Below are 22,134 nucleotides of genomic sequence, written 5' to 3' on the forward strand. Positions count from 1 at the left end.
TCTTAAAGCAAATTTAAAGTAATTTTGATGGAGAGACTTGCCAGCTGCAGGCCTATCCAATCAGTAGACAATTTTGACACTGAAAAGTCTTTTTTGCCACTGTAGTAAGACTGTCTTGAAAGTTATTGTAGTTGCTGAGGTATTTAGGAAGGCGAAGGACAGGAATAGACTGAAGATGACTAGGTCATGTGATATTTCTAGGATCAGTCTGATAAGGCTGAATTCATCTTCCTGGTGAGTTCTAGTTTCATCCAAGAATACCCTAAGAAGTTGAATGAGCCACTTCACATCCTTGTGGTCCTCAAATGCAAAAAGTTGTAATGAAATGTCTCTTCTGTTAATATGTGTTAATCTTTGTTATGAATTCCAGAGTGTGGCTCTCCTCCTCTGCCCTTTTTTCACTGACTCCCTGCAGAACTTCTAGGAAACCTGCTGGTGATGCCTGTTTTCATTTTTTCCTTCCCAGGTTTGACTCTTAACTAGTTTTATTTTGACCCATTCACTTTTGCTTATAGGGGTTGCAGAAAATGTAGAAAAATTTCACAAAATACCATTTCATTTAATATGTAGTAACTGCAACACAGTAAAACTGCATTGAAGGTGTAATTAAGATGAAAAGACAATGCAGTATTTGTCACACCTGCTGGGGGTTTATCTCCTTTCATAGTCTTTCACCAGGCTTTCTTTAACAGCTGACATGTTGGTTAATAGCGCAAATACAAAATAAAATGAATGAAAGAGGCCTTTACTGTACAGAATGCAGGATTCTTTCACGATGAAATACTCGGCAGTGAATCATGTGATTGTTGAAAAGCCATTGGCAAGCGTTTGGAGTGAAGGCAGAAAAAAGACTTAATGTGTATGGTGTTTTTCCTTGTCTTACTTTCAAGAAACACTTTCACCATGCAAGAGTTTTTAATGATGAGAACTGAAGTGCCCATAAATTCATTTGATCTTATTTTTCATTGCTGTACTTCTTGGGTGCGTTTTTAGTAAACTATTTCCCACCCCTTGCCAGATGCTGTTTTTGTTCACAATGAAGTAATAGTCCTTTGTGAGTGATATCACAGTGTTATACCACAGCCCTTGTTGTGACTTCTCAAATTTAACGTACTGAAATAGGTTCTTTGTTGGTTGTTCGGGGACTTTTAGATCTAGGGTTTGATTGGAGTCAGCCTGTAACAAAAAAGAGAACAGAGCCTGTAGGACAGTGTGCAATTTACAGAAAAACATGGAAGCGAAAGAAGGGCAAAAAGGAGAAGTTTGAATATTTGATGCAGTCTGTCTCTTCTTGTATAGCCAGAGGAAAAACTTGAAACAAGACTTGTGTAATTTGTTGTTTTTCAGGCTTTGAGATGGTGTGGGTATTTAATCACTGACCCTGCCGAGGAATCTACCCGTGTGTCTGTGCTGGGCTGCTGTGGTTGGTGCTGGATCAGCAGAGGTGGTGATGACCTGGCTTGGGGTCTGCTGCTGTTTCACACCACTGCACGCAGGCTCTGCACCCGTGTGCCAAAGCAAGAGTATCCAAATAGGAGTAACCTCTAGTTCTTCACCTAGATCACAGGCTTAGGCGCTTCTAAACTTGGGCTCGAAGCTTTGCTGCTCCCTTTCAGATGTGATCTGTGGGTTTTGTATTGTGATGACACAGTTCAATCCTCTGCTGGTATGAGGTGTATGAAAACTGGTGTATGTGCTTGTGCCAGTGTCCGTGTGCATAGAAAGGGATTCTTTTGAAGGGTTATGCAAAGGTATATTTTCCAGAAGACAGAACAAATACAAGGAACCCAGTTAAGTGACTTAGGGCCTGATCATGCAAGGAGCGGAGCGCTCTGAATTTTTAAATGTGGGTTGGAGCACTTTGCATCCCCTAGGTCTGTGTAAGGTTGTCAGGGTGTGTCTGTGCACCTACATGTATGTATAGGTTTAAGCATAAATTGATCTAAGCACATAATTACCTATGCTTATTTTTTCCCCTTGGAAGTAAACTGGTAATTATGAAAAAGAAAGTGAGATGGAAGATATTCCTTCTGAAATTGGTAAGTAAATATTGGTTTAAAATCTGTTCTAAGTAGACACTTTTGGAGAGCTTTTGAGCCTTTCCAGTCAACAAAGGGGCTGGCAAGCAGGTCTGTCATCCAGCTTATAACTTCAGGAAGTATGGGGAAGCTCTGATTTGACTTTTTAACAGAAAAGAGGGAGCTGTTTATAATACCTGATAGAATATTGGTATTTTTAAATGTGCTGATACATGAGGTTTTGAAAAATCAGAAACGTGGTCAAATTTTACCCTTGCTGTAGTCTGCTGAGACTGCACCAGGTAGTGTGCGGAGGAAAAACTTAGCCAAAAGCGATTTGGAGGGAAACTATTAAAATGCAGATAAATGAAGATGTCTGGCCAGAAGAATCTGTATTCACGTGGTGACTGTTTCATTACTCATACTGCAATGCTTTCTGAAGTATATTTTTGTATCATCACTTCCCATTTTAAATTCAGCTCTTAAATCCCAAAAGGGAATTAACTACCAGCCATTTGCATTTTAAAGGGAAAACTCAAACCTCAGAGTGTTCTACTTAAGACTCCTTTTATGTAACTTAGCCAATGAGCTACATCTTGGTGGAGACCTTAGGGAGGCGACCAAATGACAGACAAGGCAGGAAAACCTGGGCTAGGAAGAAGCCTTGTAATTTTGTTCATAAAATGCAGCATCTACTGGTATTAGTGCGAAGCTCTCCTGCAAACTGGTGTGTTTGTTACTGGGGCAAAATGCCTTTGGGGAAGGAAGGAAGGACCTTCAATCTTCTGGGAAAGTGGGGTGGCCAGAGCGCAGGCTGCTCTCTCTTGCTGTGTGTGAGGGGAAAATCATAGTAAAAAAAACAAGTTGTAAAATAGAGCAACTTTGAATTCAGCCTTTTGCAAGCCATGGGAAAAGACTGTTGGAATGTTACAGGAGAATCGAGGTGGGCTTTCTGAAACCAAAGATTTCTTGGGGGCTGACTCAACTTCTGAGAAAATGCGATTTGGGAGGGGAACTGAGGGGGCTGTTCTTCCCCCTCGGGCCATGGGTTTGGGGTGGAAGCTGTAGGCGGACCACTCCTTCCCTTGGAGACGTTGGGATTCATCTGCTACTCAAATGCCGCAGTTCCTTTCAGCTGTGTCTTGCTGTGTGCCTTTGTTCAACTGAAACAGACTTCAAATACATGTATTTATTTGCTATTGCCAAGAGGATCTATATTCTGACTTCTTGCTGCCTTAGGAGCCTGAATGCTGTGACAGTGCTGCTACTTGTCACTTTCTTGTGGTCTTCCAAAGAACTGTATGTTTCAAAGGTTATTAAAAAAAACAAACAAAAACCCACCCAGTGCAGAATATGAAGCTGTTCGCTTAAATGTGTTTATAAATAAAGAGTACTAGAGAGCACTGTCTGTATTTGGGGCATGTAAAAACAAAGTTGTAGAGTGAAGTCTACAAATGTGAATTCCTGTGCCTGGAATTCCAAAATCCCACTGATTTTTCCCCCTAACTGCACTGAAGAGTGGGCTGCTGATGGGCACGAGACCCTTCAGCTCCTTCCAAAAGTGGTCTGGTGACAGGGCAAAGCCGCAGGTCCCGCTCTTCCCTGTGATACCTGGTCCAACTCCCTTATCTCCAGGGCGTGCATTTCAAGAAGTGAAAATAAATATTCCTGTGTTGGCATAAGGAGAATGACTGGGTGATTGGGAGTCCTGAGGCTTCTAATGATGATTGTAACAGGAAATGTACCTTAATGTTTGTTTAAATAGAATGATGCAGACAGTCTATGCTGACACCAAATTAAAGTGAGTAAGGAGGGGATTTCTTGGTGGGGTTATTTAGCTTTGGAGTGTTCTAGAAGAAGTACTTAACAGTATTGTGCATCTGATGGAAAAGAACAGTTTGCAATGATGAAGCCTTGCAATATCAGACATGGGATGTCTCCTAGACATTTTAATATTCCTTATTGTCTGTTCCTGTGTCATAAGTTACTTCCTAACACACCCTGTTGCTTGCAAACTGAGTAACTGCACAAACAAGTGACGGGGTTTAAGTAAAAGGCAGCTCCAGTGTGCCATAAAAGAGCTTGTTGGCACAGGTTATTCCATGATGCCTGATGCAACAGGCACTGAATCAGACCTGATCGCAGAGGGAGGGGTAGATTTTTTTGTTGTTGAATTGCACTTATCTTCAAAGCTGCTGGAAATGAATCTAGGTTTATTCAGCAGGACAAGTCCTGAGATTTTTATATTTGATGTTGTTCGTTGCCGTGCTGTTTGTTAAGCTGATTTGGCTTTTAATCCACAGGTGAATACAGAGTGAAGAATTCAATCATGAATCAGATCTCTCTTGCTTGCCAGTAATGTAAGCCATTTTTATTTTCAATTTCAGCTTTCTTTTACAGTACAGGACAAAAATGAGTGGAAAGAAGTTAAAATTGTTCCTCTAGAGCAACTCTCTTGCATCAATGCTTAATCTTTCCATTATGTGTGATATCATTAATCATTCTGCTGTAATATTTGACACATGCATTTGTGGGACAAATTCAGATCTAATATAAAAGCTGCAATAATATTGACTTATGTAGAACTGCAGCTAATTAGAACATATTTGAATTTTCATCTTTCATGAAAGACCTCTATAAAATTAACACCCTTTCACTCTGTTGAAATAGGACTGTTTGATTGAGACTGGCAAGCAGATGGGAGGAGAGGAAAGAAACATTGTCCAAGGACAACAGGAGAAATCTCAGCATCAAAATGAGCCAGTATCTGTGGAAAAAATATGTGCAGTTGTGGGTGGATTTTTTAATTGTAGGGTTTCTTCTCTTCAAGCTATCATATGGCTTCTCTGCCACAAACTGCCCTGCTCAGCTCATTTAAGTTGGAATGCTTTGGTTTGCTTGATATGTGAATGACTGATCTTGCCATCTTCAGAGGCTAAATGGCATTTCTGTCTTCACAGGTGGACTAGAAGAGAAAGATGACTGGAAGCCTTCAGCCCATTGCAGGAAGATATTGGGATGCAAGAGGGGTGAGTTTACTAAATATTTCCTGCCATGCAGCCTCTCCTTCCTTTCTCCCCGCAGTGTCTTGCCTATGTGTTTATTTGTAGACCTCCAGATCCCCTGCCTTTTGAGTTCCATGTGTCAGGTTAAGTGTTTGCTACAGCTCTTTGAAGGACCATCAGGCATTCTTCTTCCTTGAGATCCTGCCAGCGCCCAAACCCTTGCATCCATCTGGGGAGAGAGAAAACGAGCAGCATAAATAACCAGCTTGTATAACCTGAAAACTGATGGTTAGCTAAAAAGGTGGTTAGGATCTCTTCTATTTTTGTGTTTGGGATCCTAAATCTGAGTGTGGGCTTATTACTCTGAATTATATCCTGGAGGTAAAATTCCTTTCCTGAATAGTGAATCCTACAGAAGTGCAAATCTATTCCAGAAAGGATTGCTTGTATCTTTCGGGCACGGCTTTGGTCTTGGTCAGTCTTCCTCTTCAGAAAAAACAAATGGTGCAGTTAAATTCACTGTGATCACTGGCTTTGCCCTCCATCTAGAAAACGAAAGATCATAGGCTTAGCATGTTTTCCAGATGCAAAGATTTGTATGCAGAGTACTGAGGGAGCGAGTGAGCAGGGGCTTCCTTTAGCAGCCATGCTCTTGTGCTAGCCTTAAGCATCCCTGACTGATGTGTTGTTCATTTTCCAATGCATTGCCATTTTTTCTGTGCTGATGCGCTTCAGTGAAGCAGTAATATTTCTAAACCTGGGAAAAAAAGGGGTGGTTTTGAAGTCTGTGGTTACAGGAGAGTGAGTATTAATGTTATGATTGTTTCCTTAAGTCTGTTACATGCTACAGCCCAGGACTGTGCTGGTTGAGATTAACCTAGCACAAACTGCTATTGAAATCTCCCCCCAGAAGAATCTCAGAATAGCTGCGTGAAAGCTAGAAGCACAGTTGCAGGCACAGAACAGAGCAGCAGGAAAATAGCCATCAAGTGTTAAGGAGAGACAATGAAGGGCAGACTTTTTCTCCCTTCTCTGCCAAGCCCTTTTGAAGATGTCTTTGAGTAGAAACAGAAAGGCTTGTTGTCCACCACTATTGACTGTGTCACTTCCTTTCCACAGATTCCTGTGCTGGTTTTCCTCATGCCTGCATTTACTCCTTTTATCCCTGTTTTAAGGTACAGCTCCACTTGCAGCACATCTGTTCTTATTTATTCTCCATCCTTTCACTTTTCTAAACTTCATTGTCTTCCCATAGAAAGCACTTTTCCGTTTTTTTAAGCTTGTGTCTGCCTTGCATTACTTCCAAGGCCTAGAAGGTCTCTCCATCTCTTCTGTTACTTTCTTTGCATGGAACATCATCATCCTCGGTGCATGTCTTAAACCTTAAGCCCAGTTTCTTCAGCGCTTTCCTTCATCCCGTTGCTGCTGGACTTCCTGCACCTTCTCTGCAATGTGTTGAGTTACAGATGGAAGATTGGGTTGCAGAGCTGTAGAGACCCTAGGCTTCCACAAAAATCTTGCAGACAAATATAGATATCCACTTCCAGAGTGGGTTGGCAACTTTCTGATGCTATTTATGGGTTTTGGAGAAGTAGTATTTCCCAAAGGCACTTAGACAGCTGGATGTTGAATCGAGTTCTAGTTGACAAAGACATTTTGTATTGCTTTATGTACCTTGTACAGCCTTGTTTCAGATACAGGTCTTGTCCTCAGCGCAGTATGGCTTGTGATGAGTTGTGGCAGTTAACTACTGTTTGTGTGAGTTGGATGGTGTAAGCTTTCTAGGAGTGCTGCTCAGTATGTCTCATACTGCTGAATTGTGCTGGAATAAGTAGTTCTCCCTACTCAAGCCCTGTGCAGGCTGCGATTATTTTCTAAATTCAGTTTACACTCTACCTCCTAAAACCAAGGCTGACTCAGCTCTACCTCTGCAACCTCTAACTTGCACATATCTGTCATGCAGAGTCAGTACTAATGATGTGATCAGCTGTTTAAATCTTAGATGGAGTTTTTTAATTGAGCTGTGTAATATTACCATTTACAGGCCACATTGAGTTTATGCTTTAATTTGTGGAGTTTAAGACAATGGTAAGAATATTCAAAGACTTTGCCACTTCTCTGAACTCATTCTCCAGGTACTGGCAGGATCTCAGCACATCAGTTTGCTAATGTTGCCCTGGTGACTTGAACAGTACTAGACACATTCTTTGACTTCTGTTTGTCCCTTTTAAGAGTGTAACATTGCCCTTTCAGGGCGTGTTTTTGCAGTCATAAGTATGCTCTTTCTGTTTACACAGTGTCATCTTGCAAGTGATAATGGGCAGAGCTGTTCACTGGAAACATTTCTTCCAGAATAAACAGTAGCAGCTAAAGGTGAGGATGAGCATCTCAGTGTTTGGTTAGCACACGTGTGCTGGGAACAGGGCACTAAAAGCCCTGGAACCAAGTGTGCAAAGTGGGACTCTTGGAAGGAAATGAAAGCTGCCACCACCTGAACAGAGTTAATGATGGGAAAGGGGTTCTAGGGAATACCACAGCCTTGCAGCATGTGGTGGAAGTGGTACTGTTGTCACAGGCAACAGATAACTACCAGTTCTCACCGGGAATATATCTCCATGGTAAATTAGCTGTGACCACTGTGAGTGTTGGCATAGCTGCTGTAGTGTAACCTGCTGTTCCTGTGTTGACTAGTACTGGTCTGAAAGCAACCACCTCCAAAGCCTTTCCCTGCTGAAAGCGTGTGTGTTTCTCAGCTGCTGGAATAGCCTTTGCATTTTGCTGGAGACTCTAATCTCAATCTCCCTTCCTGCTCTACCCAGCAGCCACATGAATTTGGTTGTGTTCGGAGCTCTTGATGAGCACCAAGGAAAGATTGAGACCTGGTGGCTTTGAACTTTTTTCTGGGGACTTTTTCTTTTTTTTTTTTTTTTTCCTGGGGAGGACTGATCTCTATATGAAGGGGAAACTATTATTCTTCAAGATATTGACTTGTTGCTTGTTTTTTTCAGTAGTGAACTGAGCACCAGTGGTCTTCCTTCAGAAGTGGAATATGCTGTGTTGCAGCCTCGCGGCAGGACTTTGGCGCTTAGACGCTGGTGTGTCCGCAGTGTAGTACTAGCAGCAGGCTGTGTTACTGGAGGTGAGAACGCAGCTGAGGTTGTACCTGCTGCTTATCTGTGAGACTTCCCCAAAAGTCACCAGGCTGCAATTCCTTTTTGGAAAAAACAGGGTAACATGGGTGTCATCAAGGCTGTCTCAGTAAAAATACCCCAAAGTGTTTTGGAGTGTTTGGACTCCAACAGTCCTTTTCACTATCCTCAAAATGTGTTAGCACACAGAGGGGTTGTGAACATTAATACTCACCAGGCACTATGTAAATATTAAGTGTATTTAATTTATGTAGCACTTCAAATGCTACATAAATTGAACCTCAAGTCAAAGGCCCTATCCAAAGAATTACAATGAGCTTGGACTTTTTGGCCTGGGGAGAAAGCAAAATACCTTCTTTTTTTGAGAAAAGGGATAAGCTTAACTCAGTGTCCTGTTATTTACTCATGTATTCATATGGCAGAATAAAATATTGAAATGTGTCTGTTTTCAAAAAACTTAACTCCAATTTCCAACTGAATTTGGCCAAGTTGAAAAGAAAATTGTATCTGCCAGAGGACTGCAGTAAGATTTAAAGGTTTTCAAATACCATAAAAAAGAGACTATAGTAAGTGACTAGTGGACCAGTCAGCTGTTTTAATTAAAACAGGGCTGCTTATTGATCTATTGTACAGATTTACCCCCATCTGCAACATTTCAGTAATATTCCCTTCAACCATTGCAGAAAATGGTGCTTGTAAGAGACACTAAAGAATATGGAAGTGGAGAATGGAACTGGTTTATAACTGACATTTTGTACAAAGATTTTTTTTCCACACTATGTTAAGCACTTTTATGTATTCATACAAAACTGAAAGGGAATATATAGAATTTATAGGATGATACTTTCTGGATGTAAATCTAATAGGTTCACTGATTGTTATTGCTTTAAAAAAACCCAGAAGTCTACAATGTATTAATTCATGTCAGATTTTTAAAGGTGTTATGTCTAAAAATGTTCTTGCCACTGAAACCAGTGGGAGCTTTAGTGGCTACATGGTCAAGGTGGGCATTCTCATTGTGAAAGCCAAAGAAAATAGTAATAAGGGATGATGATAAATGTTTTGTGCTGATATGGAAGGGCTGTTGGCAGCTGTGCTGGGTAGCTCTGCTTGTTCCTGAATGGCTTTTTAATTTCTTTTTCTAAGTAATGTGGTGGAGTTAAAACAGTGTCAATGGGAAGCTGGTGCAACTGTTCCTCAGTGGCACCAGCTGTGGTGGAACACCTGTGCCCTGCTCCAACTGATCTCAAGGAACCGGAGGCCTGGCTGTTTCACACTGACTGGTGCCCGGAGGGATGATGAAGATGATGATGATGATGTGCAGTGGGGATAAGAGCCTGCTTAATTAAAGTTGATGAAGAGCTCTGCCGTGGTTGCAAAGGTTGGCAGCAGGTCTGCTGTCTGCTCCTCCAGCTGAGCACCTGCCCTGGGTGGCAGGATGGAGCACCCTGTGATTGTTATTAATAAAAAACAAGAATAAAAACTGCAACTGTGTTGGGTTTTATTGGAAAACAAGGGCTGGGAGCTCGCTGCTAGCACCATGGGTCAAGGGTTTTATCCATGGGGGAGAGAGGTGGAGGCGGCTCTCTCTGGAGAGAGGGGGGAACCTCGCTGTTTTCTCCTTAGATGAGGAAACCGCTTAATTTCCCCTTCATCCCTACCTCATCATGGCGGGGGGGAGAAGCCGCAAGCCCCGAGGGCTGAAAGCCCCCCTACGCCTAAGGCCATGGCTCCCCGCGGCCTTTTAGGCTCCACCCTGTGAGGACCCTGACGCCTACAAATAAAAGCGCGGTGAAAATTCCCCCGGCGCTCGCTCCCCTCCTCGGCCGCCATTTCCCGGCGGGGAGGCCCCGCACCGCCTCCCTATTGGCTGCTGGCGGGGAAGGTGGGGCGCGGCTCGCTCGCCCGGACGTCCTTACTCACCCCCGGGCGGGGCCGGCCTTCCTCGGCGGCGCGGCGATTGGCCGCCAGGCTGGGAGGGGCCGCGGGACGTCACTCCGCCGCAGCTCCGCCATAGGGCAGGGCCGGGCGGGGCGGGGCCTGGCGAGGCGGCTCCCGTCGCGCCGCCGAGGCCGCAGTAGCGCTTGGGCGGCGGCGGAGGTGGAGGTCGGTGGCGGCGATGGGCTCCGCGGTGGCGATGGGCTCCGCGCTGCGCTTTCCCCTTCTGCTCCTCCTGGGGCTCACCGGCCCCGCGGCCACGCTCGCCGGCTACATCGAGGTGGGTGGGGACCGGGGGCGGCCGCCGCGGGCTCCTCAGGCGGGTGAGGCCCCGCTGCGAGGGGGCTCCCCCGGGGCGGGGGTTGTCTGGCGGCGGCTGACGGGGGGAGGGAAGGAGGGAGGCCGCGGGGAAGCGGGCGCAGCCGAGGTGGGACCCTCTCGCCATCTTAGCGGGGTGGTTTCCCGAAGTTACCCGCGTTATCGCCCGGGCTCGGCATGGCGCCGGGCCGCGGGGGTGCAGGCGTGCGTGGGAGGACCCGAGGGGGGTTGACCAGGTGTCCCTGCGAGACCCCCTAAGGGCAGGCGGCGGTGAGTTCGTGTTTTCTCCTTGTTTTCCCCCCCAAAATCCCTCCGGGCAGAGATCGCACGGTTCCGCAGCTGCCTTTCGGGTTGTTTTTTTTTTTTTTTTTGTGGGGTGGGATTTTTTTGTTTGTTTTTTTCCAGGAGTGACCTCTGCGTTCTTGGCACGGTAGCAGGAGCTGGGAGCTTCGGATTGGTCTGGAAGCTTAGGAGAGCATTAAGAGGGCAGTTTTGTAGAGAAAAGCCGTGGTCGGATGAATCCGTTTGGTCGCGAGCCGCTTGATAGATCCTGAATAAATCTTTGCGTTTGAGCTGCTGCCTTATCTTTCGCAGGGGATGCCTCAGCCGAGTGTAACGGGTGTGCATTTAATATAGAAATCGTGTGGATGCTGTAGTTCATATATATATACACACATATATATATATATGAATAGATATTACATTTGTGTCTCTGCATATGAAAGTAATTGGAGGTGGGATATTTTAACTTTGTCCCTAAAACCAAAAACTTTGTGTAATCGGGCTATCTAAAGGACGAGGTGGGTAGGAAAAATCCTTGTTGGCTTAAAAACTTCGCGCTAGAACTGATCCGTTAGAGCGAAACGGCGTCACCAAGAGCAAAGTGCACGCTGAGCTTCGAACGTGGCCCGTAAATAGAGTTCAATAACCTGAGTGTTGCGTGGAAATGCGAAACGGCTACGTCCGCCTTGTACGGGTTCTGGGTTCTTCAGGGATGGCTGCGGAACGGGCTGGTGGCTGCTTGTGGATGGCTTGATTTGACAGTTAACAGTGAAATTTAACAAGCTTGGTTAAGCAGAACATCTACCTCGCTGCGACGCAAGAATCTGAGGCCCCGAGCCGGCCGTGATTACCAAATGGCAATGAGCTGTAATATTTAGAATCAATGACTTTCGCTTATTCAGCTGCTGCTGAGGAACGCTATTCCACATACCTCGCACCAGTCCTCCCTGTTAAATTTCTAGAAATCGGTGCAACGCGGCGAGAATTGTCTGTGGAAAAACTCGTGCGGAGATTCCCTTGCAGGAAGGAGAACTTGGGAGTGGGTAGGGCTGCCCTGAGGGTGGGCAGCTAACGCCAAGGTCTCGGTGGTCGAGGACTGTCCTGGCTGCTCGGCGTTAAATCCGATCCCGTGCACCTGTTTGGAAACTCATCCGGCTGCGGGGTGGCTTCCTCTGTCACATCCGAGACAAATCAGGCTGCTGAGCGCATCCCTTCTGGGAGCCGCCGCTTACGGACGCGTGCTGCGAAACGCCGAGCTGGAAAATGCTTCTAGCTGTGATTTTTTTTTTTTTAATTCCGAAGCCTTGTGTCCAGGATCCCAGGATTCGCGGGATCGGTGAAGGGTTTGGCACAGAGGGGGAGAGCGGCGGTGTCACAGCTCGGCACCCCGGGAGGGGCTGGCGGCTCCGCAGAATGAAGGTGCTGACCTCTTCGGAAAGGATTAAGATGAAACCGTTTTCTGCCTCGTTCTTTTCCAGGGTTTCGCGCTCGGGTTGGTTTTACGGGCTGCGGCAGCCTGCCCTTCGCTGGTGCGAGCGTGGGGTTGTGTCGGTGCAGCAGGCGTTCCTCGCTGCCGCTTCATCCCCGCGGCCCAGTTTGCGTCCTCCCAAGGCACGGCGGCAGCCACCTGAGCACAAAATGTCAACTGCGGCCTTTTAACCCTTATTTTTTGCGTTGTCCTCTCCCGTTGTGTCTGGGGGGGGGACCGCAGCTCTCGCGTCTTTATTGCTGCCTGGTTTTTTTCAAGCACCGTATCTTGTTGCGGAGCTTAGGGAGCAAAATGGGTACTGTCTGTTCTTGCTTTTTATATTGTGATTGTTAACGATACCGGGGTAATGTGGGGAGTAATGTGCCAGGGACTGATCTTTTTTATTTTTTTGTTTTTAATAATCAAGGTGATGCTTGAAAGTATACTGGAGCTAAGGGAAACGCGTAGCTATGTCTGCGTTTATCAGTTTAGTTGGACTGGCACGGTCCCATTAGGTGGATTTTCTTTCGCCTGATTATCTTAGCTACCAGTCCCTGTCCCTAGAACACCCGCTAATCTGCTTGTCGGCTACCAGTTGTTTTTCTTTTCTTTCCTGCACAGAGGCAGGGGAGTGGCGGATTCACTCTGTTTATTTATTTGTTTTAAAAATTATTGGTATGTGAACCTTTGAGTAGGGCGTTCCCAAGGGCTTGTCATCGTTCCCAAGGGCTTGTCGTTGGTGACAGTCAGTCTCCCTTTCAGATGGTCCTGGTTTGATGGCAGATAACCTTTGACAGTCTCTCTTCCCCGTGAAGAGCTTAGTGAAATCACTGTTACCCAGCAATTAATGTTTTTCTTTCCATAGCAGTCTCTGTCCCAGGGTGGTGTCTGGATTCGCTGATGGCTGTGTTTTGCTTGTGAAATCCCCGGGATCTTCAAATAGGATGTTGATCCCGATGGGAAAAAGAAAATAAATCTGTTCTAATTTGATCTGTATTCCAGTGATAATCTACTTCTGCTGTGCCCTCAAGGCCTTGAAAGATGCAAAGTTTCTTTTTTATTGCTTGACCTTTTTGTATAATCAAATCTGAGGCAATGCGGACTCGATATTGCTTTTTTTAATCACGTTTGGTTTTAGCGGTCTTTTTCCAAAGCTGTCCTGAGTGCTTAGGTTTTACCTGTCCGTTTCAAATTACCAGGATTTAGGTTCAGAAGAAAAAAGCAGTGTGTTTTACAGCAGAATTGTGCATTTTGCCTTATTCTTTTTGTTTTGTATGCTTAAATTCTCACTGACAAAAATACCAGTCCTGTGCCATTTCTGCAGACCTTGGGGACTTCTAATTGCCTGCTGCATTGAACAAAGAACTCCACCTAGGGGAAATTTCCACTTCTGTGTTGAAGTCCTGAGCAGAAACAGCTCAGGAAAATTCCAGTCTTAAGCAAGTGGCCTTCAGTTCGCTTTCGGTTCCTAAAACTTCACTTCTCAGTGTCAGGAAACACGCTTGCATGTGAAAGCGGTGTTGCGCAGTGCCTCTTCAGAGCCTCGGCGAAAGCCGCTCTGAAGCGGGGACGCGTGCGAGGGAACCGGGCGAAGCAGATGGACACTGGATACTGCAGGGAGGCGCTGGAATTTCTGCTGCGTTGTAGAATGCCCCGTGAAGGTAAGCGCTGCTCTTTGGAGGAGGCCTGCGGCTCTCCTTGCTTCACACGCGAAATGTTGATGACCTCTCTTGAATGTTTTTTAGGCATTGATATCTCTACCAGGGATTAAAGGAGTTGTTAATATGTCCGGTGCGTCGCCTGAGAGTTATCCAGAACCTGTTCTGTAGGTGGCTTTAGCTGGATGTGAGCTTTATCAGTACCTCCTGCTCCTCCTTCAGCACCTTACGGTGCGAGGAAGGATTAGTGCAGCTTCTGTGTTCTGTAGACCGGTTATGCTCCTCTGTAGATGTTGCTTGTAAAAATTCTGCCTTTGCTTTTTTGCTATGCGTGTGTCTTTTGGAGGCGTATGGACTCGATCTCGTAAACAGAAGTCATTTTGGCTGTGGCATCTGCTTCTACAGAGTTACTTACACCAGAACCTTGTTCTTCAGTTGAAAATAGAAGAGAAATACCCTATCCCCATCTACCTCTTTCTTGTTGGAACAACAGAGCCTTCACCTCTGTGTCGACACTTTGGCATTTCCGATTTTCTCGTTAGCTGCTGAGGTTTGCTGAGTTGACGTCATCCTTCAGATGCTCGCTCTCGTGCTACTTATGGGCAGTGAAACTTGGTGTCATTGATTTTCAGTTCATGCAGTCAGCACCTCTGAAACATGTTGTTAATTTAGGGTGATGCTCGCTCTTAATTGGAATGCTTCAAATACTTGCACTGGCCTAGAAACCATGCTGGTAAGGCTTTTAATTCGGGGCTGTATTTGACAATTGCCCCTTTTTTTCTCCAAAAGTGTTGTCTACCCCCGTAATGGGCATCTTTTGCATTCTCTGCTAGCAGCGAGTTGGTCACGGGCAAATGGCATGTCCTATCTTGGGTTTCACCTTAGTGTCCACCTAAATGGAGTCTGTGGGGCACTTTGGCTATATTAATTTTGTACTTTCCATTCCGATATTTTAGTTTTCAGCTTTTTGCTGTAGGTGCCAGTAAGTCTCAGATTTCTGGGGTGAGGGAAAGGAAACGAATTGACAACATTGTGCAAAGTCTCCAAGTGACTCTTCCATATATATATATTTATTGTATGCTCACCAGTGTGAGTTATAAAGCAGTAAGAAGGAAGATGTGAACAGAGTAAATTGTCCAGTTTCTCTTCCTTGTAGATTGACCAAAATGCCATGCTTATTTTTTTTTTTTCCTCTGGTTTAGGAGGGCTGGTGACTCCTCATTGGATACAGTAGGCTGAAAGGTAGTTTTTGCTTGTTACTACTGTGTGTAAATAGGGCATGTTGTACTTCAGGTTGGGTGCTATAGGGGACAGAAGCAAAGGAACTGAGAGGCAGAGCACAAGGAAATACGAATTTTGGGAGAAATAGTTTGGCTAGGGTTTTTTTAGAGTAATTTCTTAACGTTAGATTTGCACTTCTTTTGATTTATGAATCCCTGCAGCTGTAAGCAGGGATATACTCCACATGTAGATCTTGTGTGTGGATAACATGTTTGGTTTTTTTTAACTTGTTCAGTGCTAGATTTACTACTTTCGCCCCCGTCTGCCTGCTCAGTTGGAGTTAAATACGTATTTCTGGCTGTGCTTTCTCTGAGCTCTACTACCTCCTGTGAGAACATGGAAAACCCACATGCAAAAGAGGCCAGAAGTCCAATTCACCTTCTAGCAAGGCTTAAAAGGGTCGATAACTTCTCATGCTTGCTCCACAGTCTGGTTGGGTTGACGTTCAAAATGCCAAACTTCGTCTGTATGTGCATTTGTGGAAGTTTGAAGTTCCGACTCGCCGATGAACGATCAAAACACTGATGTTCTGCAGATGGTGTTAGACTAATCTTTCCAGCAGCAAAACACAGCCTGCTGGGCTTTACGTCATCGGGTGTCCACCTGGTCAGAAGCGCGTGCGGCTAAGCCGCTTACCAGCGCTTCGTTTTGAAGCATTACAGCGGGTGTTTCGTATGCAGCCAGCGGGGAAAAGAGCATGCTCGTTATTTTTGGGAGATCGACCCATATACGTATTAAATTGAGTTACAGCGTTGCGTTGTCATATTTCATGCTGTCAGCAGCGACCACGTTCTTCTCTAAATTTATACATTGCTGATAATAATTTTGGTTTATGTCTTTAGCAGCGTGCTGGTCGCTCTCAACTCGTGTGAAGAGTCAAATGTTGCCGCTCTCCGTGGCGTTCGATGTTTTATTTTGCTTTCCGTTTTTCTTGGCAACTCCGGAAAGTCAAATCACGTGTTGGTTCTCTGTGTTCCGTAAGGGAGAGAACTGACGGATGAGGCCTTTTGGTTTTTTGCCAGAGGCAGACCTGGTTCCTGAGCCTGTGTGTCTGTGTTTTTGCATCTGTTTTAGAGATCAAGGCTCGATCTCTCCTGGCCAAACAGGCACTGTAGTCTGAGAGGACTGCTGCTCCTGTTGGGCTGCCACGATGTGGGTGTGCTGGCTGCAGGGATGATGGCTTCACTTGGGGTGGGTTTTCCCCTGCAGTCTTTAGCTGAAGATGACTCTCTTAGGCCTTGCAATAACATCTTTTAGCAGTGGTTTGGGGGAGGGCTTAGTCCTCAAGCCTCCGGAACAGTGCCTGGCTACAGAGTTTAAATTCGTCTTCACGGGTGCCTTTCTGGGGGACTCCTCCTCCAAACCCCTGGAAATTTCCCCAGTTATTTCAGCTGCTCGGGTTTGCTGTGCAGGTGGGTGGTATGGCAGGTCGTGGTGGCTGGGCAAGCCCTGCGGTTTGTGAAGCGGGGTCTGAAGTTGTTCTTCCCTGTGGTGCCTGAGCTTCGGAGGAGTTTAGAGGAGATGGAATCAATAATTGTTTGGCTCGGGTGGCTTTTCTGTGTTTTGAGACTAACTGAAAATCATTATGAAATGATGATTCCGAGTTCAAGTTTTTCAAGTCACCAGACGTGAAGGGCTTAAAAATTGCCTGCGTGACTGAGATGTAGCCTGGAAAAACCCTCTCAGAACCACAGAAGGTGGGCTCTTCTTTCCCAGTTACCGTGGTAAGGCTACGTGTGTCTTAGCTCTGGGGCAGGGCACTGAGTCATCCACGGAGTTATGGTTCACTTATTTACGATGTGACTAATCCGTGGTATCATGCAGAGGTGCAGGGTGGATGGTAACTGCTTCAGCACTCGGATTCCAGCCTTTGGCTCAGCGACAGGGATGCATTTAAGTAATTTCATACAGTAAGCTTCTCGCTAACAAAATCACAACGTTCAGAAGTGTCTTTTGATTCAGGTCAAGGACAGAGAGAGATGGACAGATGCACACCAGTGCACAGCGACGGCTGGGGCCGTGGTTCCTCCTTACTGTAGCAGTAGGTTGGTACATAGTGAAGTATCCATTTCAGAGTAGCTAATTATCATCTCCTTACTGACAACTTCATGTTTAAATGAAAGTAGTGTTGCATCTTGAAAGTTCCCTTACTCATTTAGGTCTTTTCTTCCAACAAGCGTTTGCTGCTTAGGTTATATTTTCAAATGTCGGAGATGTTCTGAGGTGTGGGTCAGTGTTTTCATTTTTTTTTTAATTCTTGCAGCAATGAGAGTTTTATTATTTTGTTAACTCTCTGCCAGAACAGGGGCTTGCATTTTCTCACATGGGTGCTGTGCTTGGGTTCTTTAATTTGCCACCTCAAAGCACTAAAATAGGCAGCGAGGAGACCTCGAAAATCATCATCTGATGATGATGTTGTTGTAGAGATGAAACCGGTTTGGTAAACTGCTTGGTATTTTCCACGAGTTGTCCTATGCTAACTTCAATACTGAGATGCTGAAATCGAAAGCTGAATGTTTGGTATTTTTTCATCTTTTCTTTAGAGGCTCTTATGGTATTTTTAGCTCCAGCTCGCTGCCAAAAGCTTTGTCCCTTTTGTTTTGGGTTTTGGGTGGATGAATCCCACCAGTTATGATGTCATGGTGTAGTGACAGCAACAAAAAGAAAAATCTTACCGATACCATCTGTTACAATCAACATTATGCACTCATGTTAGATGCCCAGCGGATTTGGATCGCATATTCGCAGCAGAAGCTGGTCTCTGCGTGGACGTACGGTAACCTCCAGCATAAAGCTTTTAATGCCAGATTCTCTGTATGGTTTTGGACTTGACCTGACACGTTGCCAGGTCTAAGTTAAATAGTAAGAGGGGGTTTATCAGTGTCTAATCTTTCCCCATTCATACTGGGACTAGTAACTTGCCAAAAATGGTCCTAGAGGAATCTGTATGAATGAGTATAATTCACTAATACCAAACGCTTTTGACTTCTTGTGCTGGTAGTCTGACAATAATTGTGGCCTGAAATAGAGAGGGGCAGATTTGCTTTAATCTGCTAAGTATTGCTCTCAAAAGATTAAATGCAAAATGTTGGTTCAGACCTGTGGTTTGAGTTCCCAGTGCGTATATCGGCGTTTGAACGCGAGTCTTTCTCTGCATAATTTATCAAAGCTCTTGCTGAAAAAATTGAATTCGATGTCTGGTTTGTTTTACGCAGCAAGATCCCATATGCGTTTAGAAACCCGAAAGAATGAAACGGTGTCAGGCTCCAAGCTGAGCGCGTTAGCCTGCGTGATGGGCTTGGCCAGAGATGAGTTCTGGCCTGCAGGGTACGGCAGGGCTCGTGCGCATCCTTCGGTGTTGCTGCTTCAGTGTTGCTGTTCTGTGATTCTGTGATTCTGTGATTCTGCCTGCCAGGAGAAAGGGAAACGGAGAAATTGTTGAGGGTGGGCTTTATCCGTGGAAACCAGTTATTACTCTTGAACGGAGCAGGATGCTCGCAGCTCCCGTTTGGACTGTTGGAAAAAGATTAAGTGCCTCTAAGTAGTCCGAGTTGCAGGCTTTCAGATAACTACTTCGTTTCCAGAGTCTTTAAGTAGAGCCTTGTAGCCTCAGCACTGGAAACGTCAAGCAGTGGAGAAGGTGGTTGTTGTGTTTTTTTCTTGGTAGCCAGCCAGAAAAGTTGGGATTTTTGTGTTTGTGGTGTATGGGTGTGTTAGAGCTCAGCTTTCAGATATGAATGTACGTGGTGCTGCAGACCTGCCTGGGCAGGAGCCAGGCCCCAGAAGGAGCCGAGTGAATTCTTGATGGGGATCGAGAGATGAAGTTTGGGTGTTCCTGTGGATGGGTGAAGCTTGAGCCTGGGACAGAGCGTCATGTCGCAGCAAAAGAGACTCACTGGAGGCTTTTAAAACAGGGGGGAAAAAAAGTGTTCCTGCCCCCGTCACTCCTGATAAATGCTGTCTTGTTCAAATTGCATCAATACTTGCTGTGCAACAAAGCTAGTCAGTATGTGGAGATTCTGTTCAGGGCAGCAGCCGCTTTCTCGGAAGCAATTTACCAATAACAGAGGCGGGAGATGAATGGCCCTGCCAGAGCGCAGGCTGGATGCAATGTAATATTTTGCACTGCTGTGTCCCTGCGTTGTCCGCAGCTGGCTCTGTGGCCTGAATCACAGCTCGTGATTTGCTTGGCTTCCTCACCTTCTGGCCACGGGCTTACGCTTTTGCTTTTATCGGTCCTTACGTTGTACGTGTGTACAAGATACATTTGAGTTTGTGGATAAGAACTTGCACTAAGCACAAGAGCTGGAATCCATTGCCTACGTTTGAACCCACAGTACTATGTTTCATGCTAGTGTTTCAGATAAATTAATCCTTCATTTCCAGTGCTTGCGTCTTGCTTCAGAATGTCTTCGTTTCTCAGGTTAAGAGACAAAGAAACATCAACCAGCTGATCACCTCGAAGTCCTTTTGCCTTCTCTCCTTGTCCTCCAGGTCCTTTGCTCAGCAACGTGGCTCCAAGGAAGACTGAGGAGAAGAGCTGGATTCCTAATGTAGCAGGGCTCTTACATTGGCAGGAAATCTTACGTCAGATTTGCTTGAGTGTAAAATCTGCAATACAGACAAGAGGCATTTTGAAGTTTAGGCTGGAATTCCTAGGTCTGGGTGGATTTGTTGCGCTCAATTACATGGAGCAAGCTTCTGCAACTTGCCTCGCATGGGAATTAGCGTGATGAGAAGAACACTTTTCAAAGTATGACCGTATGGGAGGTTTTGCACGGGGCATCCATAGCGTGTTAATTCCCTCTTTGGTTGCAAGGCGCTGACTAGAATGCGGCATTGTAGTCCCTTGGTAATAGATGCTGATGTGTTTCAAGAACATTACTGTTCTGCACTGGCCAGTGTCGTACTTCGTAGCTGCGTGTATGCAAACAGCTAAACTGGTTGCTCTAGAGAAGAATACTACAAAGATACCCACAAAACTTTGGGCTGCAGGCTTCGTCTGTGCTGTAAAAGAAGCGAGGACCACTGCTTTCAAAGACTGAAAATGGCCTTTTCCTTCAGGCAGAAGCAAAGATGACTTCATTTTCCTTGCTGTCCTTGGGTTCAGTTTGGCTTTTCATGTTTCCTGCCACTGTCTGTAAAGATTTTTGCGAAAAGTTAAATCGTTATTCCCCATTACGTACGTGGCTGATAGCTTTACTCATACTGTTCTGTTATTTTATTTAATAGTCTGTGATTATTACATTTATTTTGATCGTATAACTGAGGGCATAACAAACATTTAGCTACAGCTGGCAGCAAAGTTAACTGTCTCAGATGGGCTTAATGTGCACAGCTGTTGGTAGCTAAACCTTCAGCAGCTATTCCCCTGGTGTTGCTTTTGAGATGCAGTGCCACTTACGCAGTTATTCGTTTATTTTATTTTTTAAGAGGATGCTGCTGACCTGCCTGTAAGCTGCTTCTCGTGCCTTCAAAGGGGGCTGGTAGGTTTTTACTGTGTGTAGCAGCTAGCTTTACTCCAGATCAACTAAAGCAGAGATTTTTGTTTTGTAATATTTGCCTTGGAATGACTTCTGTGCTTTGGAATATCTTCTCAAATACATCTCTGAGCAGCATCCGTCGAACAAGATGTGTCCACATCACATCTAGGATGACGTTCTTCAGCAGCGAAGAGGATTAAAACAGTCATTAAGCTGCAAAATACACCACATGCCATGTAGAGTACAAAATAAAGATACAGATGGAACATGCTGGAGCGGTACAGTCTGTTGGAATGCATCAGGACGTGAACATCTTTAACTCGAGCCAGATTTCAAATGCTCATATTGCAGGAAGATGAAACCGGGGCTGCGTTTGCACGTGGAAACGCTCGGCCGGTTGTTGTCTGCACGCACACCTCCTTGCTTGCTTCTCCTCTCCTGGGTGTCAATAGATGGTTGGTCCCCTCTGCAACACCTTGGCTCCCGAGAGAAACGTAAGATCGTGTGCTTAGCAGTAGTTGTTAGGATAATTCCCTTTTATTGACAGGTACAGCTATGGAAATATAGAAGACCACCAATGGAATCATGCGACTGGAGAATTACAGAATCACAGAATAGTAGGGGTTGGAAGGGACCTCTGTGGGTCATCTAGTCCAATTAGTCCGTTTGTCTTTGCTGTCGCTGCTTTGGAATGGCCACACAGCCTTGAGACACTAGCATTTCATTTTGGGCTGGTTACCCACGCTGTTTTCCTCCTCAAACTGGTATTAGTCAGATACAGAAAATTCTCAGCGCAGTGTTCTCGGAGTCTTTGAAATGCTCCTAGCCTGGTCACACAAATTCATTTAGTACTGGTATCACTGCTGTCTGGGCTAGCTGGGGATTCTGCAGGGAGAGGCAGCCTCAGAGATAATTAAGGCATAGTCTGGTAAGGAGCTCGTTTGGGCTCACAAAGATTTTTTTATTTCAGAGGTCCAAAATAAGGCTATGAGCATGAGCTCTGTTTCTAGCTGTCTGGTGCCGTTGCATCATCGCGCCGTGATTTCAACATGGCTTTCTGGGGTGCCGCTCTGTTCCGCTGCGAGACGTCTGCGTCTTTTCCGCAGGGCCAGTCCACAACAGTGACTTGCCAGATGCTGGCGAGGTTAATGTTTGCGGCCGAGATGCATACACAGATGTATTTCTCAATTAAAAAACGCCTTTGTGGGCTACATCTGAAGTCAACTAGTGAAACACAAAACCACCGCTCCCCGGGGTTCGAACCGTATGCAACATTTTCGTCCTCTGACTTTGAGAAAACTCTGTTGAAACTACTCAGCCTATGGCTAGGAAAATGGTGAGTGGCTGTCGCATCAATACACAGATCAATTACCCTCCGAACACTGTCGAGGTGGTGGGAGTTACATGTTGAGTCAGCATTTCCCCATCTCCTTGTAGGGTCAAGGAGAGTAAAACGTTATTTGTGACAGCTGACTGTTTATTTATTTCTCACTGAAGCATCTATCACGTTGGACAAGAGCATCTGAGCAGGCAA

General features: G+C 45.4%; 1 protein-coding gene across 4 annotated transcripts in view; it reads left to right on the forward strand.

Annotated features, from left to right (window-relative positions):
* The first annotated feature begins 10,217 nt into the window (after positions 1 to 10,217).
* The window catches only part of APLP2 (amyloid beta precursor like protein 2), a 50,700-nt gene continuing 38,783 nt past the window's right edge, over positions 10,218 to 22,134 (forward strand). For 3 of the 4 annotated variants that reach the window (XM_075442568.1, XM_075442570.1, XM_075442571.1), the window contains exon 1: positions 10,219 to 10,390. In XM_075442568.1, coding sequence (XP_075298683.1) covers positions 10,292 to 10,390 — 99 coding nt within the window. In that variant the 5' untranslated portion in view covers positions 10,219 to 10,291. Of the gene's footprint in view, positions 10,391 to 22,134 lie in introns of all 4 variants that reach the window. The other variant, XM_075442569.1, reaches the window with a different exon arrangement.

This window comes from Opisthocomus hoazin, chromosome 24 (genome assembly GCF_030867145.1).
Source record: "Opisthocomus hoazin isolate bOpiHoa1 chromosome 24, bOpiHoa1.hap1, whole genome shotgun sequence".
Taxonomy (NCBI): Eukaryota; Metazoa; Chordata; class Aves; order Opisthocomiformes; family Opisthocomidae; genus Opisthocomus; species Opisthocomus hoazin.